The sequence below is a fragment of the Lampris incognitus genome, chromosome 5 (assembly GCF_029633865.1).
Source record: "Lampris incognitus isolate fLamInc1 chromosome 5, fLamInc1.hap2, whole genome shotgun sequence".
Classification (NCBI taxonomy): Eukaryota; Metazoa; Chordata; class Actinopteri; order Lampriformes; family Lampridae; genus Lampris; species Lampris incognitus.
The window spans coordinates 22,008,476-22,028,641 of record NC_079215.1 but is presented as its reverse complement, the minus strand read 5'-3'; the positions used below and the strand labels follow the sequence as shown (position 1 = coordinate 22,028,641).

At 41.9% G+C, this 20,166-nt stretch overlaps 1 protein-coding gene across 1 annotated transcript; it reads left to right on the top strand.

Annotated features, from left to right (window-relative positions):
• The first annotated feature begins 3,140 nt into the window (after positions 1-3,140).
• On the top strand, positions 3,141-19,558 carry LOC130113361 (zinc finger protein 497-like). Its single transcript, XM_056280947.1, has 7 exons — positions 3,141-3,169; positions 5,420-6,133; positions 7,737-7,795; positions 9,103-9,231; positions 9,663-9,888; positions 17,788-18,057; positions 18,170-19,558. The coding sequence occupies exons 2-7, from the start codon at positions 5,554-5,556 to the stop codon at positions 18,787-18,789; spliced, it is 1,884 nt and encodes a 627-aa protein (XP_056136922.1). The 5' UTR covers positions 3,141-3,169; positions 5,420-5,553; the 3' UTR covers positions 18,790-19,558.
• Positions 19,559-20,166: the final 608 nt, after the last annotated feature.

Sequence of the window (20,166 nt, the reverse complement as noted above, 5' to 3'; positions counted from 1 at the left end):
ATAGCTCTGAGGTAAACTGTGGCCCACGGTCAGATGAAAGGTCGGAAGGCGTACCGAAACGTGAGACCCACGACCCAATAAAAGCCCGGGCCACATCAGCAGACGTCGTGGATGCCAGGGGAACAGCTTCAGGCCAGCGCGTAGTCCTGTCCACCACAGTGAAGAGGTAGGTGAACCCATGGGATGGGGGTAGGGGACCAACCAGGTCGACGTGGACATGGTCAAATCGTCTCTCCGGCACTGCGAAGCGTTCCAGGGGCGCCTTAATGTGGCGGTAATGTGGCGGTGTATCTTAGCCCATCAGCCGGTGGGTTGGTTATGAAACCGCTTATCCTGGAAGCCGTAGCGCACCCCAGCGCTGCCGCTACGTAGTAGTACCTGGTCTCGTCTGCTGTTATGTCTCTGAGCGTGAACTGTGCCTCAGCCTGCGCGAACCATGTAGCCGCGGAAGACTCCCAAAACTCCGGCAGTTTAATTGCAACGGCGTTCGTAGCCATAATGTGTGTGGTTTCAGAAAACTTATCCGAAAACCGACGTCGGGGTCACCAGTGTAGAGCCGAAGGAACGGAGAAGACCGTAGGTTCACACTTTAGCCGTGTAGGCAACTTTCTTTAATCCACGGTAAATCAGAGAGACAACCAAACCACAGCTCGACTGAGCGGAGGTGGCAAGAATAACCCGAAAACTGGCTGGACAACCATAACTTAACCCTGCGTTAACCTGCCAGGGCAACCATGACTTAACCCTTAGTTCCTGGGTTGAATTCTGTCCCCAATACGTGTCCACCACACCGACCCGTTAGCCAAGCATGTTAAAGGTCGGACCCTTTAGTCGGCTGGTTTACGTTGTCGCCCGCGGTGCGGAATACTAGAATTCGCGGCACTGCCCCCTGACATCGCTACATTTGTGTCAGAAATGGGATGTGCTCCTCGAAGGAGAGGGGTAGTGTAACGTGCATGGCTAAGTAGAGGCTAACGGGTCGGACCCTCTGGTCGAGCGGTTAGTGGGAGATGCGTGTTCGCGTCCCGGCTGCGGCGGTTCCTGTGGTTGCCCCCGATTCGCTACATTGGTGTCAGAAGTGGGATTCTACCCCCGAATTCGCTATAGTATTATTTAGAAACACAAGACTCGTGGTCTCCTTTTGCCCCACAATCTGCGAACACGTCTATACATGTCTAATTTGGTTAGTTGGCTCAAAAATTTTGCTATTGATTAGTCAGGCGGGCTACAGTGGCTAGGCTAACAATAGCCATGTTAGCTATAGCGTTGGGTACATCGGTAAGGATGTGTAATTACTTTACTGTTGAAAGTAATTCATTATTCTTTTTGCTTTTATTGGAATTCATCCATTCCACTCTTGCCACTGATATGATATTGAGAAGTTGTCTCTTTAGGGTTCTTTTTGTGAGTTCCCTGGCCGAGCTCCTTCCTGCCACCCTGAAAGCATGGATGATCATTCAACTGAGGACAGCCCTGGAGAGCAAAGCCCTGCCAGCAATATTAACCATGATGATGGAACCTCAGCCAACAATGTCTTTCCGTGTGATGAAAGCCAGGGCAGAGCTGAAAAAGGCTAGCCATGATTTTCTTTTCCCTCTCAAAAGCAGTAAAATTTGCTGAATACACTGCTTGTCTAGATAATGTGTGAAATTCACCATATGATTTTTTATTTCTTTTAGGACTCCAACTGTCCTCTGCTAATGAGGAGAATCACACTACAGTTGAAGAATCTAAACAAAACCAGAGAGCCAAATGTGAACCAAAAAAACCTCAGAATAAGAAACTGCGCAAAAACTGTTATGTGTGCGGAAAGGACTTCATTACTCAAAGTGGACTTTGCCAACATATGAAGAAGCACGCAGGAGTCAAACGTCATGAGTGTGTCGATTGTGGAAAAAAGTTTGCTTATCGAAATCATTTGGAAATACACCTACAGACTCACACCAAAGAAGAGGTATTTTCTTGCCCTGTGTGTGGCAAGAGGTTCTCTAAGTTGGTCAGTGCGAGGTCACATCTGAAAATGCACACCAAAGAAACTGTTGGTACAACCAGTGTGGAGGAGGATGGAGAGGAGGTAGTGTGTGGTCTGATCAACTCCGATGGAGAGGATGTTGAATGGGATCCTGCAAGTCATGGTGAGTGGAGACACTGATCAAATTACTTGTTGAATTTTTGCATAGAGACATCAGTGCCAGTTGTGAGTTTTGTCATTCCAGGAATAAATGATAATAATAATCTTTATTTGTATAGCACTTTTCATACAGAAAAGTGCAACTCAAATGCTTTTCAGTCATAAAATAAAGATAAAAAATAACACAAGTTAAAGTGGATTATATCAATAACGTGACAATAAATAATAAATAAATAAGAGTAAAATGATTATCATAATTAGAAAAAATACCTCAAATATTTTCCTGCCTTGGGAAGCTACCCCTGTTAAATAAGCGCAGCCCTCAGTGCATACACAATGCATTTCCTCACATAGATTAAAATGCTGTCATCCACAGCTGAAGGCCAACAAGTAGGCAATCACGTATTGTTACAATGTGAGGCACCTCCATATGAGAAATGCCTGGAAGTTGCTGTGTCACATTCATCTCAAAAACAGTTTAACAAGTAGTTCAGCTGTATAACTGACACCTTTCCTGCATGTGCATTGATGCATATTTTTTGCACACAGGTAAGGCTCCTGATGTTGCATTGCCAAGTAAAAAGCCGATTGATCCACCGGCCAAACCTAACCATTCTGCGAAAGTGAAACTCAAGAAACATAGAAGGAAAAATGAAGCTGAAATGCTTTTTGGCTGTGGAGACTGCGATAAGGAATTCCGAAGCATATACACCAGGGACCGGCACATGAGAGTGAAACATGGAAAGCTCCACCCTCACAAGTGTTCTGACTGCGAACAGTCGTTTAGAACCTACAGAAGCTTGATAATTCACCAGCGCATCTACCATCCAACTCCAGGAGTTGCAGCAGAACCCCTGAAAGAACACCGGGTTCCAAAGACATACCTCTGCTCAGTATGTGAAAAAGAGTTTCCTACTAATGCTTCTCTCAATAGACACCTTATCATTCATACAGGAAGGAAACCATACAAGTGCACTTTGTGTGGAAGGGGTTTCACTCAGATTGGAAACCTTAAAACACACCAGAAGGTGCATAAAGGTGAGCGCTCTGAGGTTAACATTATTCAACTCAGTAAAGCCCTTTCTATGAATGCAGACACATTTGTTTGTACATTTTTAGGTTAACAGACTGAACAGTGCAATGAAATTAAGATGGCAGAGCAGATATGGAAGTGTAAGGTTTTCCGTACTTGAAAGCATACATCACTAAATGGGTGGTTTCACTATGATACTAGTTTACATTCATGTCCCGTTGCATTTTATATGTACATTTAGTATGAAAAAGGTAAAGTAAATTAAAAAGCAGGGTTTTTGGTTTTATTTTAATTTAATCATAGTTAGTCTGATGAAACTGAAAATAATGAGGCATAATATCTACAGGCGTGTAAAACTATGAGATTACAAAGTGCAGTGATGTGACACCATGGTTTATAAAGCAACTTATTGATTGCAGGAAGATTTGGCTAGCTCGTATTAATAAAGGCCAGGTCTGACATCATTTTCCACAGAATTGTGAACATTTTACTCCCTAGCTACAACCCAAGGTCAAAAGTATTCTTTAACCTCTCTATCAACTTATACTCAAGTTGCTGAAGACTGGACAGTAGAGTGAAACCACATTAAAGAATACGTGTGAAAATTTATATTTAGGACCCATTTCAGTGTAAAGAAACTTTTCTGCTATCTGGAAGGTTGGGGGGCATTCAAGGTGTCAATTTGTGAGTAAAAGTCATAACTCACCCGTGTTACCTCTGGCTTGGTCGGGCGTCTCTACTGACACAGTTGGCCGTGTCTGTAGGTGGAAAGCCCGCAAACACAGCCAACTGTGGGTGGAAAGCCCGCAGACATGGCCAATTGGCCGCAGACATGGCCAAGGTCTCGTCTCCTTTCTTTCATCCAATGTGGAGGATGAAAGAAAGGAGACGAGACTACTTATCCGTTTGACCACACAGCCGTGGGGTCTTTTATTTCCTCCAACAAAAATCTAAGTCGAACAGTTCATTGTCGTCAAACCTCAGCCTCGTGTCTACCCACAACATGAGGCTGAGGTTTGATGTGAAGAGTAAGGTAATTGGCCAAGTACAATTGGGGAGGAAGAAAAAGGGGGGGGTGAGTCATAACTCAGACATGTCTGATGTCCATCATTGCGAAATACCTGGGTATCTGCTTATCTTAAAAGTGATAGAATAGAATAGAATACTCTTTTATTAGTAATTTTGTACATAAATACAAATGAAATTTACTCTCTGCATTCAACCCATCCTAGCTGTGTAGCTAGGAGCAGTGGGCAGCCGCCGTGCAGCACCCAGGGAACAACTCCAGTTAGTTCTTCCTCTTGCTTTGGTCAGGGGCACAGACATGAGTATTAACCCTAACATGCATGTCTTTTTTTTATTATACAGAGCTATAAAATGGCACTTTATTAATCCTCATGAGGAAAATTTGGTTTTTGCAGTAGTAATAAAGAACAGTTATGGCTGCCGACTCCCAGCCATAGCTAGAAATCAGCAGCCATTAAGTAAATAATTGAAACCTAAAATAAATAAAGAAAACCTAAAATACTAGATGTATACAAATAAATTAGATCATGAAAAATGAAAATTCCCTTAGAAGAAAATTCATGCTGTGTGTATCTATGAATGGAGAACACTGGACCCCTATGCTTGACCCAGATACTGCATCCCTTTGCAATGCTAATTTCCAGAGCAATTACGTTCTGAGCATTTGCATTTTTAAATGGTTCTATAGCTAAATGATATGGCCCACCAGCCTACATAAACTGTTTGTTATTGTGTCTTCCCATTTCGGTTCCCTCTGTAGAACCCCATTGTGAAATTATTTGCTCACTGTGGTGGGGCAGTGCATCTCAATACATTTTTTTTTCATAAATATACTATTGGTATGTTTATTTATTGGTATAGGATATGTTTACATCTGCCGCTTACATGGCATACATCAGTGTTTGATTTTCTGTTAACTTGTCAAATATAGGTCTGTTTGGGGGGGGGGGATTGACATGGCCACAGTTCTTAAGAGATAAAGATAAAGGAATTTTGTTGGTGCATGAAATCCGTTTATTCAGTGGAAATGCTAGCAAAAGTATGCCTCTGCTATATCACAGTGTTTTTTTCCAAGTGGTTTTCCAATGAATTAATGCAATGGGTTGTAAGTTGTGTTTTAAATATCTGAACTATTTGACACTTGTAATAATTCTTTCATAGTATATTTTATAGGTAATATAGAGTACCTAGAAAGAATGTGTTGATGAGCTTTATTGTCTTTCCTTTAGGAATTAAACCTACTAGTGTTAAAGAGGTTGAGAATCACTCCCCTGCATCTGAGGACGCTCAACCATCAGTGGAGATATCATTTTGTCATTTATGTTGGACACAATTTTCAGAAAAAAAATTATATGAAGATCACATGAAGGTCCACGAGTCCAAAAAACCATACGCCTGCACAGTATGTGGCAAGAGATTCCTGACGGACCAAAAATTAAAAGAACATGAAGGTGGACATGAGGGCCCCAAGCCTTACCAGTGCTTGCAGTGTGATAAAGGTTTCCAAACACCGAAAGGACTTGAGAACCACATGAGAGATCACACAGGGGAGAAACCTTTCTCATGCAAAATATGTGGAAAGTGTTTCAAGCAGGCATCTACTCTGAGAGCACACTATGTAACACATTCTAGAGAAAGGCCTCACCTCTGCTCCATATGTGGGAAATGTTATGCCAGAGCAGAAGAACTTAAAGTCCACTTAAGGGTTCATACTGGAGAGAAGCCTTACCAGTGTGACGTATGTGGCAAAAGTTTCTACTACAGACAGGGTTTTAACAATCATAAAAAGACCCACAATGCCAAGCCAATAGGACCCACCAGGCAATTAGGCAGACCCAGGCAGCTGAACGGTCCAAAGAAGGCAAACAAGACCAACAGGATCCGACAACGAGCTTTGACCGACTCAGATGGAGAAGACCTGACATGGGACCCTCCCAACCTTGGTATGTGGGCTGGCTATCTGATTTAACTACTGCTCTTAACAAGAGCCATTACAGTTTAAGACCTCGAGTATCGAGGTACTCATCAGATTAGATGAAAATTAAATAACTTCTGTAGGGAAAGTGGGTTGTTGCACCAGCATTACATAATCACCATAAGACAAGTGGATCCTGATATGCAGCACATATGATGACGCTGTCACCATGGAGTTTTTGGTATGCACTCTGTTGTTTTACTATTATTCAGGCAGTAACTTAAAGTGGGATGTTGTGGTGCATTATGTTACCTACCTACACCATGCTAGACTTTTGACATTTTATATCTTATTCAGACCCTTTTACTTTCACAAGGTGGTAAATATTAATAATTAATAGTGGAGTTTTTATCTATTCTATAAAAGATCAGGGCAATACTATATTGATGGATGTTGATATTGTGATATGAGACTAGATTTCTTCAGACATTTTAGTTATTGTGATATAATGTAATTGTTGTCATTCCTTGGTCTTAAAACTGCATTCCATTAAAGTGATGCAATTTTCTGAAATTAGACTGTTTTAGCTGAGTGTAGTTAACAATTAAATGCCTTGACCTGCTTGATCATCTCATCCATATTACTAAGGATAATTTCGCAGAACTTTCTTTTGTGTAAATATCTTATGAAAGCACCAATAGTCTTCCCCAAAATATCACCACATTTTTGATATCAAGGTGTTCAATCAAATATATTGTGATATTTGATTTTGTCAATATTGCCCAGCCCTGTGCTGTTGTTGCATGAATTAGTTATTCACTTAGTGGCTAAAAATAAGATATAACAGTCAGAGAGGCTGTAGCCTAACTGAAGGGCTCATGGTATAATCATGTACAACCAAAGTGTCATTAGCATGGTACTAAACTCTACCATCTCTTAATTCACTGTACGAGCCGCACCAAAAAAAACCCCAAAAAAAACCCACTTTTTTTTTTTAAATCCTCCCATTTTTTTCTCCCCAATTGTACCTGGCCAATCACCCCTGCTCTCTGAGCTCTCCCGGTCACTGCTCCACCCCCTCTGCCAATCCGGGGAGGTCTGCAGACTACCACATGTCTTCTCCGATACATGTGGAGCCGCCAGCTACTTCTTTTCATCTGACATTGACGAGTTTCGCCAGGGGGACATAGTGTGTGGGAGGATCATGCTATTCCCCCCAGTTCCCCCTCCCCCCTGAACAGGCGCCCCGACCGACCAGAGGAGGCGCTAGTGCAGCAACCTGGACACATACCCACAACTGGCTTCCCACCCACAGACATGGCCAATTGTGTCTGTAGGGACACCCCACCAAGCTGCAGGTAACACGGGGATTCGAACCGGCGTTCCCCATGTTGGTAGGCAACAGAATAGACCGCTATGCTACCTGGATGCTCCCCTCCCCCTTAAATACAACAAAAATATTTCAGTATATTAAATATAACATAAGGCGTATCTCAAAGGTTTATTAGTATTAAAAGTCATTTAGTTTAGTATTTCTTAGCATACATGGTTGGAAGTGCGATTGGAAAAGAGACAATTTTACAGAAGTTACAAATTATCTGTCTTAACTAATATGTCATTGGGAATTGCAGGAAACAGTCCAAGCCATCACCATGATAACCAAGAAAATCATGCTGTACATAACAACCACGTGAGTGAAAGGTTACCACCAAGTGAATACTGTTCAGTTCTTTACCTTATAAAAATTCCTGGTCCATATAAACCAATTCTCTTCAGCTGTGGCCCCACTTAACTGTGGGGTCCCCCAAGGCTCCATTTTGGGCCCCATTCTCTTCTCATTGTATATGCGCCCTTGGGGTCCATTTTTTAAAAACGTTATATGTATTTTCATTGTTTTGCTGATGATTTGCAAATCTATCTGCCTATAAAACAAATAGCAGAGGAAGTTCTATACAGGCTTTGCTGAGTTGTTTAAAGGATGTCAAAACATGGATCTAGTTAAATTTCCCTGAAACTAAATCAAAATAAGACTGAAATTATTGTATATGGACAACCTGATCTTCTGGATGGTTATGATAGCACTCTTGGCCCTTTAGCTTCCTACAGTCACTCTTCTGTTAGGAATCTTGGTGTGATTTTTGACAGCTCTTTTAACTTTGATGAACAAATAAGCTCATTCGTCAAAACATGTTTCTTTCTATTACGACTTCTGGGGAAAGTAAAGGCCTATCTCCCTCCACATGATCTTGAAAGGGTTATTCGTGCATTTATTACCTCTCGTTTGGATTATTGTAACTCATTGTATGTTGGCGTAGCTCAAGTCGTTGCTTCGTCGCCTGCAGCTTGTACAAAATGCAGCTGCTCGCCTGCTGACAGGAAAGAAACGACGTGATCACATAACGCCTGTACTGGCGGCCTCCCTTCACTGGCTTCCTGTCTGTTTTAGGATCCAGTTTAAGATTTTAATACTTGTTTTTAAGTCTTTAAATGGGCTGGCACTAACTTATTTGTCTGAGCTAATACATCATCATACACCAGCCAGAGCATTCAGGTCAACAAACCAGATGCTCTTACATGTTCCCAGTTCCAGGCTTAAGAATAGGGGTGACAGAGCCTTTGCAGTGGCTGCCCCTGATCTCTGGAACAACTTACCAGTACACATAAGATCTGCTCAGACCCTAGAGGCTTTTAAATCTTTGTTAAAGACCTACCTCTTCTCACTGGCATTCAATTCAAGTTGAGCTTGACACCGTGATTTTATTGTGGAAATATACTTTTACTCTTATGTTTTATTGTTTACATTTTAATTTCTTTATTTTATTATGTCTTTCTTACATATATTTTTATAATCATATATGTCACTTATTTTATATTGTATTTTAAGCTTGTGCAGTACTTTGGTTCAACTGTGGTTGTTTTAAATGTGCTATATAAATAAACTTGACTTGACTTGAAGTTATAGTTGCTATCATATTTATTTTTCTTCAATTTTTCCAGGTATCTCAGTGGAACCACTGGGACACACACCCAAACTCATCTTACTGGAGAGAAACAGATGACCACCAGCTCTACAATGCTGTTGCAGGGCCTGGCATGAGCTTTAATGCCCAGCACAAGGGGACAACAGTAAGTGATACCAAGTTACACAATTCTTCACCTCAGAGTGGATTTTATTCAGCTGAAAACCAAGACCAGAGAGTAACTTAGGTAGAAGGTTTAATTGTTCCTTTCTGGCACCAGAAATGTGTGCAATTCAATGCAAGTTTAATTTTTTACTGTCATTGACAATGGTTTTAATACACAAAGTGGGATATTTTCTGTCGCAATTGCCAGCACCACTGGCAGCATTTTGTTGGATACAATTTACTTCAAACATAAGTAGGATGAAAAACATAATTAAAACTATAGGCATGATGTGTAGCAGTTTAAAATAGTTTATCTCAAATTAACTTTTAAAAAGGGTTTAAAGCAGCATTATTTTATATGCTGCACAAGTTCAATGCATTGTCCACATCTATAACCATGTGAGAAAAATGTTAATCTGATTGTGATTACAGAACGATGGGAACCTTCAGGGGAGTTGTTTAATAGAACAAGCCCCTTGTCCCTCTGAGACCTCCATGGTTCCACCAACACAACCATCAGAATCTGGGTTGGGTGAGCCTCATCCAAATAACACCATATCACAGAACACACACTTCAGCAACAGAGATGTTGAGATGAGTCACCGTGATGAACAAAGACCCACAGGGCAGGTCCAGGATCACAGCACATCACCTACAGGTGACTTGACTTTGATTTTAAGGGCAGCTATTACTCAAGAACAACATTTACATTTACTTCTATGGCCTAGGGCAGCATAGTCATGTTCATTTGCGGGTTCTTGGCTTTATGAGAATGTGTCTAATTTAGATACATGTACTTACAGATAAATAATCTTAGGACCTTGACTCAATGCCCATTCCAGTGAAAAACTCTTTTTATTCAACTTCAGTTCTGCTCCATATTTTTCCCCAATCTCCTGCATGTATGACATGACCCCCAGTGTTGTGGGACGCGTCGAGAACCACTGGCCAAAATTATCATCATCATTCCTTTTGAAAATAATTGTGCTGTAAGTGCTCATATTCCTACTGTGGTGGCTCGCCTGCAACTTTCAAATGAGTGTAAGGGTGCTTTCACACTAGTAACCCAGGCCCGGATATGAGTACACTTGACCCCAAAGTCCAGTTCATTTTAGTAGTGTGAACACCGCGTACCGTACTTGGGTTCGGATAACTAACCGTGCTCGGTTCCTCTTGAAAAGGTGGCCTCGAGTATGGTTCATGTGTACTTGTGTACAGTTCACATCTGGTGTGAAAATAGTTGTACCAAAACCCGGAAGTAGACTGCTATGCAGTCTAAAGCATTTCTCAAATGCCCCTGTCTTCTCTGAAATCAGCATATATGTGCAGCATGCACTGATCTCGTGTGTAGATATGCAAGTGTACTCGAGTATGGGTCAATATTACTAATGCTGAAAGCTGACCAGTGGGGTGGAGGCAATCATACTCAGGCACGGTATGAAGCATTCATCCTAATGTGAAAACAGCCTAAGTTACTGCAGTGGGACTTTAAAGAAGAAATAGAATTCACTATCTTAAACTTTCTCGGCATCTTAATAATTTTTCTGAGGAAAATTAAATAATACTCACACTTTACAGTGCTATTATAAAGACGCAAGTTGAAATGCTCCCATATAGCAGACAGTAAATATTTTGTGTGTTGTGTTTGGTTTGTAGACTATATCTTATGCAGGAGGCACAATCTGAAAGGGATTGGAGGCTGCAAGGTGGTGATAGGGGAGAACGTAGCTAGGCAGCATCGGATGGTGGTATGTAGGATGACTTCGGTGATCAAGAAGAGGAAGAGAGTGAAGGCAGAGCCAAGGATCAAATGGTGGAAGTTGAAGAAGGAAGGTTAAGGTGATGAAGGATATAGATGGAAATGTACTGATAAGTTAGGAGAATGTACTGAGAAGGTGGAAGGAGTACTTTGAGGGGCTGATAAGTGAAGAAAATGAGAGAGAGAGAAGGTTGGATGATGTGGGGGATAGTCAGGATTCCCACGCGTCCTGGAAAACCTGGAAAATACCAATTTTCCAGTCATGGAAAACACATGGAAAATGAGAGAAAAATTAAATGTCCTGGAAAATCTTGTGTTGTCCTGGAAAATTATTTCAACATTCTTCTATTTTCCTTTAGCTTAGAATTAACTACTAGGCAATCTATTGGAGCTCTCCAAAATTAATATTTCCCATATTTCTCACCTGTGTGCTCTGAGAGACATAAACACACACACACACACACACACACACACACACACACACACACACACACACAGAAGCCCACATCGAGCTCCCAGTTCTTGAGTCGTCATGCGCTCCATTTGGTCTTGTTGTTAATGTAGCTTGTTAAACTAAAGACAGAACGTAGCCTATGGATTGCCTAGCCTCCACAACCGATTTTGATTGACAAAGAAAACAGGAAATATCAGCTACTTCACATTTGAGGCGAATTATCCAGGAAAGGCAAAGGATTCCAGCAAGCCCCTAGCTACTGTATGCAAGCGATGCTACAGATCAAGTTCAAGTTTGTGAGTTTTCCCCATCCCTGCGTGCTAGCTTGTTTTGCCTGCAAAGGTTTGTGATTCAACTCTGGCGAGCAGCAGTGGTTTCAAATATGTGTTGGGCATTGTTGATAGAGTTCGATAATAATGAATGGGAAGCCGGGGTCAAAACAATGAATGGGTGCCCAGCTGTATATGAGTCAAACACCGGCTAAATACTGGTTAACGGTACGGGTTTACTTTGCTAGCGCCATCTCGTCAAACACACTGCGGCATTGTTAAGGTTAAATGGGGCTAAAGTATGGTGTGATAAACTATTAAGAAGCGTCAGTGGCAGTTAATAGGTGTGTGAAAAAATATGGTGACCAACTTTCGACACGTTCTCTGTGTCGACAGTAAAAGTATTAATCAGAAACCTTTTTTATTATTATTATTACCATGTGTAGATCATTTGGCTAAATGATTGTCCTGTTTGTTCATTATGAGTCACTGGTTACAGTGTTTTGCAGGCTGTGACAAAGTTACAGGTGAAGGGGTGTGAAACATTGCTTCCCTCAACCTCAAGGCAATCTCCGTCATGGCAACAACAGTCAGAGATAAAACAAATCACAGTACAATTCCTCTTTAGCAGTTGGTCAGTTGGTCCAGATGACATACCTGTGGAGGCATGGAGATGTTTAGGAGAGATGGCAGTGGAATTTTTAACTAGATTGTTTGACACAATCTTGGAAAGTGAGAGGATAGCTGAGGAGTGGAGAAGAAGCATACTGGTACCGATTTTCAAGAATAAGGGCGATGTGCAGAACTGTAGCAACTACAGAGGTATAAAGTTGATCAGCCACAGCATGAAGATATGGGAAAGAATGATAGAAGCAAGGTTAAGAGGAGAGGTGACGATTAGCGAGCAGCAGTATGGTTTCATGCCACGAAAGAGCACCACAGATGCAATGTTTGCTTTGAGAATGTTGATTGAGAAGTATAGAGAAGGCCAGAAGGAGTTACATTGTATCTTTGTAGATTTAGAGAAAGCATACAACAGGGTGCCGAGAGAGGAGGTATGGGGCTGTATGAGGAAGTCAGGAGTTGCAGAGAAGTATGTAGGAGTGGTGCAGGATATGTATGAGGGAAGTGTGACGGTGGTGAGGTGTACAGTTGGAATGACAGATGGGTTCAAGGTGGAGGTTGGATTATGTCAAGGATTGGCTCTGTCTTTCTTGTTTGCAAAGGTGATGGACAGGTTGACAGACGAGATCATGCAGGAGTCTCTGTGGACTATGATGTTTGCGGATGATATTGTGATCTGTAGCGAGAGTAGGGTGCAGGATGAGGAGAGCCTGGAGAGGTGGAGGTATGCACTGGAGAGAAGAGGAATGAAAGTCAGTAGCAGCGAGAGGGAATACCTGTGCGTGAATGAGAGGGAGGACAGCAGAATGGTGAGGATGCAAGGAGTAGAGGGGAGAAAGGTGAATAAGTTTAAATACTTGGGGTCAACTGTCTAAAGTAACGGGGAGTGCGGAAGAGAGGTGAAGAAGAGAGTTCAGGCAGGGTGGAGTGGGTGGAGAAGAGTGGCAGGAGTGATTTGCGACAGAAGGGTACCAGCAAGAGTTAAAGGAAAGGTTTACAAGATGGTTGTGAGACCAGCTATGTTATATGGTTTGGAGACAGTGGCACTGACAGAAAAACATGAGGCGGTGCTGGAGGTGGCAGAGTGGAAGATGCTAAGATTTTCATTGGGAGTGACGTAGAAGGTCAGGATTAGGAACGAGTATAATAGCGGGACAGCTAAGGTTGGGTGGTTTGGAGACAAAGCAAGAGAGGCAAGACTGAGATTGCTTGGACATGTGTGGAAGAGAAATGCAGGGTTTATTGGGAGAAGGATGCTGAATATAGAGCTGCCAGGGAAGCGGAAAAGAGGAAGGCCAAAGAGGAGGTTTATGGATGTGGTGAGGGAGGACATGGAGTTGGTTGGTGTGACCGAGGAAGATGCAGAGGACAGGAAGAAATGGAAACAGATGATCCACTGTGGCGACCCCTAACGGGAGCAGCCAAAAGTAGTAGTAGTATACTTCCTCTTTAGCGATTTTGCCTTTAAAATAAAAGTGCAAGACCGTTCGGTTCAGCAATGCGTGCTAGCTTACGAGCTGACTAGAGATCTTTTCTTTTGAAAAGTTGACCAGACGTTCAAATGAGTTTTGTTGCTGGCTTGACAGGCCTCAATGCATCTGCGTGACCTGCAGCTATCTACCTTGTAAGCTATGCGGAGTATTCCAAGACTGTATACATGGCGAACATTTAATCTACCTTGCCTGGCTATCTGTCTAAATTGCCCCCAGATTGATTTGCAAATGAAACAAAACACAGATAACAAAAACCTGCATCATTCACATCCCTAGCAGTTAATAATCCTAGCAAACTCCATTCTAACTTTGAATAGTACATTTAGGTATGTAAAGTTCAGTCAATCAATCAGTCAAGTTTCATTTTATTTAGCGCTTTTCTAGCTGTAACAGCCACTCAAAGTGCTTTACAAGTCTAGATTTGTCAGTAGGCAAAATTGTAGGCTACTATTTGTGTTATTGGTATTCAGGCTATTCTGTTATTGGTGTTCATGCAGCAATGGTTAATATAATTCATAAGAAAAAAGGTAATTGGGTTATAAATTAATGACTTTCTTGTGTAAGAAGTCGGGTTGTTGTGAAGCGTCTAGTGTGTTGGTGTAGTGTTCTGTGCCTGTCTCGTCTCACTCAACCTTCACTGCTGGCTAGCAGAAATGCAAACAGGAGAGAGCCCTGCATGTAAGTCTCTCCCTGCCAGTACATAGCCTCTCCAACAGCAAGCCCTATGTAGTGCCTCCTTGTGGCAACACACGATAACTGGGTATACCTTAAACCCTGGCTGAACTACAAGGGACTTGGAGAAGGTGTGGCCCCTAGACGTGCAGTAGGCAGGCCCATCGGTGTGTGGATGTTCCCTGATGCCCAAAAAACCAGCCCCAAGCTATGGGTTAAATAGTGCCACTGCCCAGTGGATACCTCGGGAGAGGAATAGGCTGTGGGAGTAAAACCCTACAGAAAATCAACATCTACAGCGCTGTTGTTTTTTGTTTATCTTGCCCTTTTGTATCTGTTTAAGTCGTACTGCTGGCATCGTGTGTGGCTGCCGCTTCTCCCTCATGTAGCCCCCCTTCCCATCCACCCCTGTATGTCTGTGTTATGTTTATCTGTTGTCTTGTTTCACTGCCGTTTATTGTAAAGCGACTTTGAGTGTGAGAAAAGTGCTATATAAGTTTACTTTATTATTATTATTAAATTAATAATGATATGATACATTATTTACATAGCACTTGCCAAGCATAGAGCACAAAGGGCTTTCCAAAAGAAACAAAATAAAATACAATGACAGAATACTATAAAACATAAAAATATAATAACAATATTAAAACAGAGCATTAAAACAAGGCAAGAAAATAAAAAAAAAAAACAGTAAGAGGAGATAGTAGTAAAAGTAGTGACAAAACATAAAGGTTATGCCCATATACTGAAATGTTGTCCTCTTGTCCCCTAATTACAGGAGTGAGTGACAGAATGTCAAGACAGTGCAAGTTCAAAAATGAGAGGAGAGAAGACCTGGTTCAGGGACTGGTTAGGGGGAAGTATCAAGAGATGTGCATAGGGCATATTGCAAGAAGTCTTTTGATGTTGGTATTGTGGACATCTCAGCACTCAAGAGTCATGCACAAGGGCAAGGCCATGTCAAAGTTGCTGGACATTTCAACAATGAGAGAAGACATTTCATGAGGGTGACATCTTCAAAAGACACAGGAGAAGGAAGTAGCTGTCCAACAAACCAAGAGCCACAAACAGCCACTGTACATAAGGAAAGTGGCCGTCATGGAAGCACAGCAGTACAAGTGAGCAGGGAAAAAGCTCAGGAGCACAAGGCAGCTCAGCTCACTGATCCTCCTGATTTTATTATTATTTATTTATTATCTACTTTTTTAGTGAGGCAGGTGCCAGATACTTTTGCTGGCTCTTTATTTTTTAATTTGGCCTAATTTATGTTTTTTAGAGAAAGAGACAGGAGAGAAAGTAGGAGAGAAAAGGGAAGGCTGAGGTGAGAGTTGCCCAGACCATCATGTAACTTGGTTATTATACTAATAAAGTGAAGTGCTGTACATCTGCAGGTATGTTTGCATTATTCTATGATCAATTTGTCATAATTTCTAAGCATGTAAGAGATGATTTCATAGATAGGTTATAGCCATAGACTGCCCGTCTTTTAAATCAGGCTTCCACAGAGAGGAACATATTGGTGTATGGCGCGATCCCACCACTGAAAATGTCCTGGAAAAGTCCTGAAAAATGATCTCTAGAAAAGAGCGGGAACCCTGATAGTGAATCGGGAAGTGCGGTTAATTAACGAGGACGAAGTGAGGGAAACTATGAAGGGGATGAAGAGTGGAAAGGCGGTCGTCCAGATGACATACCTGTGGAGGCATGGAGGTGTTTAGGAGAGATGGCAGTGGAGTTTTTAACTACATTTAACACAATCTTAGAAAGGGAGATGATGCCTGAGTAGTGCAGAAGAAGCATACTGGTACCGATTTTCAAGAATAAGGGCGATGTGCAGAGCTGTAGCAACTACAGAGGTATAAAGTTGATCAGGCACAGCATGAAGATATGGGAAAGAGTAATAGAAGCAAGGTTAAGAGGAGAGGTGACGATTAGCAAGCAGCAGTAGGATTTCATGCCATGAAAGAGCACCACAGATGTGATGTTTACTTTGAGAATGTTGATTGAGAAGTACAGAGAAGGCCAGAAGGAGTTACATTGTGTCTTTGTAGATTTAGAGAAAGCATACGACAGGGTGCCGAGAGAGGAGGTGTGGTATTGTGTGAGGAAGTTGGGAATGGCAGAGAAGTATGTAGGATTGGTGCAAGATACGTATGTGTGAGGGCAGTGTGACAGTGGTGAGGTGTTTGGTTAGAATGACAGATGGGTTCAAGGTGGAGATGGGATTACATCAAGGATCAGCTCTGAGTCCTTTCTTGTTTGCAATGGTGATGGACAGATTGACCGACGAGATCAGGCAGGAGTGTCTGTGGACTATGATGTTTGCGGATGACATTGTGATCTGTAGTGAGAGTAGGATGCAGGTTGAGGAGAGCTTGGAGAGGTAGAGGTACGCACTGGAGAGAAGAGGAATGAAAGTCAGTAGGAGCAAGACGGAATACCTATGCATGAATGAGAGGGAGGACAGCAAAATGGTGGGGATGCAAGGAGTAGAGGGGAGAAAGGTGAATAAGTTTAAATACTTGGAGTCAACTGTTCAAAATAACAGGGAGTGTAGAAGAGACTGCAGGCAGGGTGGAGTGGGTGGAGAAGAGTGGCAGGAGTGATTAGCGATAGAAGGGTACCAGCAAGAGCTGAAGGGAAGGTTTACAAGATGGCTGTGAGGCCAGCTATGATATATGGTTTGGAGACAGTGGCACTGACAAAAAGACAGGAGGCGGAGCTGGAGGTGGCAGAATTGAAGATGCTAAGATTTTCATTTGGGAGTGACAAAAAAGGACCCGATCAGGAGGGACAGCTCAAGTTGAATGGTTTAGAGACAAAGCAAGAAAGGCAAGATTGCAATGGTTTGGACATGTGTGGAGGAGAGATGCTGGGTATATTGGAGAAGGATGCTGAATATGGAGCTGCCGGGCAAGAAGAAAAGAGGAAGACCAAAGAGGAGGTTTATGGGTGAGGTGAGGGAGGACATGCAGGTGGCTGCTGTGACAGAGGAAGATGTAGATGACGGGAAGAGATGGAAACAAATGATCCGCTATGGCGACCCCTAACGGGAGCAGCCAAAAGTACTAGTAGTATTGTGTGTGTGTGTGTGTGTGTGTGTGTGTGTGTGTGTGTGTGTGTGTGTGTGTGTGTGTGTGTGTGTGTGTGTGTGTGTGAGAGAGAGAGAGATGCGGTGGGGGGAAGGGGGTGTCTGTCCAATATTCTGTTCATATTGATCAGCCAGACTTGATTGAACAGAGCCTTGTTATATTTATAATAACAGAAATCCTTTCTCATTCAGGAGAGGCTTGTAGTGGAACACTGGCCGAAGAGGAAACCAACACATATGAGCAGCCTCATGAAATGAGTTCTGAGGAGCCACATTCCCAGGGAACAGGCAAACCTAGAAAGACCTATGATTGTCCCACATGTGGAAAAGGGTTTTCTCACAATGCTGCCCTGCAACGACACCTTGTAATACACTCAGGAAAAAGGCCTTTCAAGTGCTTGACATGTGGGAGAGGATTCACCCAGAGTGGAAACCTCAAAACACACATGAAGGTTCACAGAGGTTAGAACTGAGAATAACCAAACCTAACTGTTGAAGTTGCTTTCAAAGCATGCTATTATAAAAGAAGGATTTCACAATGAATGACTGTGAACACCTTTTATTTTCCCCACAGGAGAGATGCCCATCGTAGTTCAGGGACAAAGTTCCTCTAAATCTGAAGAAACCCAGGTAAAAACCCATGTTTGTGGAGAGTGTGGAATGGACTTCCCTCAAAAGGAACAGCTCGAGGAACACCACAGGATCCACAAGAAACCGTATGCCTGTGCTGACTGCAACAAGAGGTTTAAAAACGAATATTATTTTAAATTGCATAAGCGCATTCATTCTGGAGACTCCCCCTTTCTGTGTTCAGAGTGTGGAAAAAGATTTGTCACAGCAGATGCTCTTAAAAAACATGAGTTAACACACACTGGAGAGAAGAACTTCCGCTGTGACCTGTGTGGGAGGGCATTCATGCAATCGTCACACCTGAATGTGCACCTCAAAACGCACACTGGAGAGCGGCACCACCTGTGCTCCATTTGTGGTAAAAGTTACTCCAAAGCATGTGACCTGAAAGTCCATTTGCGCGTTCACAGTGGAGAGAAACCTTATTCTTGTGAGAAATGTGGGAAGTGTTTCTATTATTCTCAAGGCTACCGAGCACATCTGAAGACTCACGACAAGAAGCCAAAGCGGCCAACAAAACCATTGGGTAGACCAAAACAACAACCAGTAGTGGCAAATGTTTAACGAAACATTAATTTGGGAGGTCATGTCTTAAGATTTGCAGCTACTTAAGTCAGGTATATGGTAAAACATAAAACTCTTATATATACAGTTTACCAACCTTTCTATTTGTGAAGTAATGATCTTGAAGTATTTAAGAAACACGTATAAAAGTATTCATATCTGATAGAGTATAGAACACTTACAGCAGAATCAATATTTAAAAGATAAATCACATCAGTATAATGATGTGATTTCTTTATATTGATGGGTTGATGAGTCTTCATATCCCATTATGTTTATCCTTCTTTTTTTTTCCTTTTTCTATACATTTGTGGCAAAGAATGTAGTTGAAAATCCATTTATAATTTTATTTATCCTGGATGGGTTATGTTTCAACTAAAGGTTTTTTGTATCTTATTTATGATGCATTACAATTTAATCTGCTTGTCGACGATGGATGGATGGCGGATTTGAAAGAAAATAATATGGAATTTACGCTGTTGAAATGTAATGATGTAAATATTACATATAACTCTTAGAGTAGTATTCACTTCAATTATTATAAAATCTTATTTTACCAAAAATGTGTATTGTATTACACACAGCCAGAGGTTAAGTTAAGGGATCTAACCTGTGATACTAATTTGCTTCTTTGCTTTGTCTTGGTTTAGTAAAGATATGATTCTTGCTCTCACTTTGATAATATGCTATGCTGACATGCATTAAATACAAAGCGTCAGTCAATGTGGCTATGTCCATTACATATTGAATTCTTTGGTTTTTCATTGAATAGATCATATATCCTCATCCATTCAGGCAATGAGCAGTGTCTGTTCATCTGCTGTCATAAAACTGCAGTTGCATTATTTCCTTTGTATCTCTCTCCATATGTTTTTCCTGTTATTTCTGTCAGGGATATGTATGGGGCCTACATATCCACACAGTCCCTATACAGTAATTGATTTGATATCCGATTACTCTATATGCCTCAGTCAGAATATCTTGAGACTAGGGTGGTTATATGAAATGGAGCTTAACAGCATTTTCAAAATTAAACTAGGTCACAGCAAAGTTTTGCATGTAAACATGGCACAGTTCTGAAAGATAGAACATGTTTGTATCTGGTGATAGCAAACCCCATCCTTGCAATCTTGAACCAAGTAGTTCTGCTTCAGCTTTTGACATCTAACTCCCTTACCAGGTCATTTAATTCTGGCTGTGTTATCAGACAAGAATAACCAGGCATAAAGGGTTCAACATCTGGATCAGTGTCGTTTTCCACATCTGGTTCATGCGTTGTGGCATCTTCATCTGCCTCATCTAGGCTCCATGAGTATGGGGGCTTCGGTACTGGCAAACTGTCATTATGTGGCACTGGTCTCATGGCTGAAAGCAGAC